The following is a 3,008-nucleotide window of genomic DNA, read 5'->3' on the forward strand; positions in this document are numbered from 1 at the left end:
AACAGAAAAATAAATTCTTCCAAGTGTTGGCTAACAAAATTGACAATCCGGGGTCTTTCAAGATCATAATAAATGAAGTACTCACGATGTGAAGTTATATTTCATTCATAAACTAACTATAATACATCATACAGATAATTCACACTTGCTACACTGTAAAAAACATGGCTGAATATATTCTGACAAATGGCAAACGAAGAATAGTAAATTGATGGTATCAGAACTCAACTTTAATATAAGACTATGACTGCTTTAAGGATTCCATGTTATACCACTGTTATCAATTTTATACAAAATACATTTAGTTTTGCCTTGTCCACTAATCTGTGCATAGAACATATTATTCAATTGGCCCTGACACTGCTGGAGATGAATTCTGTATGTAGGTGTGGTCTTATCATCATGACCGTCTGTGGAAGATTTTGTTGATTGGAAATATGTTTGCTTGGTGTACATTAGCACTAGTTTATACTCCATGAGGCACTTCTTTATCGTCTGAAGCATTTTCTTCACGTAAAGATCCATTTTACGAACGCCACCCTGGGCTACATCCTGCCAATAGTACGCCGTTATGCTATCTAGCACGAGCAGACTAACAAATCGGTTGACGCTTAACAGTCTTTCTAAAGAATGCAATGTAATTTGATACTGTGCACTGTCGTAGCATTTAAGAATTATAAGTTTTCTTAGAGATTCCTTGATTATTTTCTCCGCCGTCGCCGAATCTAACACTGTTTTGTTGTCCTCAACATTTTCACTGTGTGTCCTACATTTCATAAGATGTAGCTCCATCAAATTTACAAGTTTTAGCAAATGAAAGTGATGGTCTGTATCCATCAATATAGCCCCAACATTCAGCCCGCCAATATGGAATTTTCCCCATTCTTTCGGTAATACGCATTTCACTAAAAACTTCGTCACAAGTAACGTCTTTCCACACGATGGATCGCCAGTAATTTCAATCACATCATTTAATTCGGGGCCAGTTTCAAATATCACCGTATCTATCCCTTTAAGGCTCAAATTGGCACCACATCTGGATAGAAACTGAACTCCGGATTCCGCATCGCATTGAAATGCCATTACAACCAATAAAAATTACATTTCAATACAGCGCATACACAACACTCAATAAAACTACTGCTATTTAAATAAGGACTTTTCGCGGGGAAAACAAATCCACTTCAAAGATTATAAAAAAACGCGGAAGGCATGTAAATACAACAAAAGTTGATTACTAAACGCCTGAGTCAATCGAAGGCGCCTTCTATTAGCTGACAACGCCGTAGCACGTAACGCCAAAGGCCAAACTAGGTCGAGATTATATTCAATTCATATTGAAATTTAGATTTCGTCGAGTGCAGTCGGCAGGACAGATATTATAAATTTGTAATCAGTTTCCTTTTGTTGGTATGATTTTAACAAATTACACAGTAACTTTGACAACCTAATTTGTTGCAGTGTTATGCAACCTTTTATTGTCACTGCACATTTTATTATACGTCGCAACGATTACAAACTTTTCTGATAGTTTCTCGGAAACATACACCTACTTCAGGATAACATATTATGATGTTTCTCATTCGAGATTTGCAGTTACAAGTTTAGCGATCATGCATTCTAGTTACGTTGGGTTTCCACATTCAACTAAAAAGATGCCACAGCAAGCTGCATGACAATTAAAACGCCAGTGACGTCCGTATGCTGCTGTTTTCACACGTTCCTTTTAACATTCTAGTTGTACGTCTGTCAACACTGCCTCAACTGAGATTACTCTGGACCATGACTCAGTTTGGGTAAAAATACGTACAAATAGGCCTAATATGGACTATAAGGAGTTTAGAGAGCCTAAAATAGTCATCAGAAGACCAGCAAAGCAAGAAAAATGCGACTGATCACATATGTTTAACATTAATGGCCAGGGCTCTGCCAATACATTGTTCCATAGATTTTTTCATTCTTTCTTAAATATATTCGAGACCAACTGCCCTCAGTACAAATGTAAAGTTAACCCTAAAATAACAGTGATAGACATAGGGATAAGAATCCATGGAACTCTGCTCAACTAGCCAAAATTAAAAGGAGGTTGTTGTTGTATAGAGATTCTTACAGACTTCAGAAAACTGATATGGCTAAACAAAGGCACTCAAGAGCACAAAAGGAATATAAGTATGCTTTAAATGAAGCCAAAAAACAACATAACCTTGTCAGCATTGAGTCATTAAAAAATAAATGCAAAAAAAGCATGGCCTATAATAAATTCAGTGGCCAAAAGCAAGCAGAAAGCTGAGGTAGAATTTCAGCAGATGAATTTAATAACTACTGTATAAAATCTGTTAACTAAATTAGGGAAAGCATTGGGAGGCCGCAAGAAACTTTAGCTGATCTCATTAAATATAATAACGTAGACAATTCCCTGAAAAATAAATTTCTTTTAACAGAAGTCACACCAGATGTTGTTTTAACTATTGTAAATAATTTTAGGCCCTCTGATAGTGCGGACATATATGGTATTTCTTGTAATATGTTAAAAAAGATAATTGGGCCCATAGCATATCCTCTTACTAAATGTATAAACAGATGTCGAATTGAAGGAGTCATCCCAGATCTATTAAAATTATCCAGGGTAGTGCCCATTTACAAGAAAGGAGACAAAAATTGCCCATCTAACTATCGCCCAATATCTCTGACACCTACTTTATCTAAAGTTTTGGAATCCATCATCAACTCACAGTTGTGTGATTATCTGACATGTAATAACATTATTACTGCGGTACAATTTGGCTTTAGGAAGGGCAATCCACAGTCCATGCCATTGACTCCCTAATTAAAAAAGTGCTTAATGCTTATGAAGGAAAAAATTTTGCTCAGGCTACCTTTTGTGATCTTAGCAAAGCCTTCGAATGTGTGGAGCATATTTCACTCCTCAACAAATTAGTTTATTATGGAATCACAAACAGTGAAGTTGACAACATTTTCGAATCTTTCCTCAGCAACCGTAAACAAAT

The 3,008-nt window shown here is 36.1% G+C and overlaps 1 protein-coding gene across 1 annotated transcript; it reads right to left on the minus strand.

Annotated features, from left to right (window-relative positions):
* Positions 1-208: 208 nt before the first annotated feature.
* On the minus strand, positions 209-1,246 carry LOC126483964 (DNA repair protein XRCC2-like). The gene has a single exon (XM_050107262.1). It carries the CDS (start codon positions 1,081-1,083, stop codon positions 253-255), a length of 831 nt encoding a protein of 276 aa, XP_049963219.1. The 5' UTR covers positions 1,084-1,246; the 3' UTR covers positions 209-252.
* Positions 1,247-3,008: the final 1,762 nt, after the last annotated feature.

This window comes from Schistocerca serialis, chromosome 6 (genome assembly GCF_023864345.2).
Source record: "Schistocerca serialis cubense isolate TAMUIC-IGC-003099 chromosome 6, iqSchSeri2.2, whole genome shotgun sequence".
In the NCBI taxonomy this organism is placed as follows: domain Eukaryota; kingdom Metazoa; phylum Arthropoda; class Insecta; order Orthoptera; family Acrididae; genus Schistocerca; species Schistocerca serialis.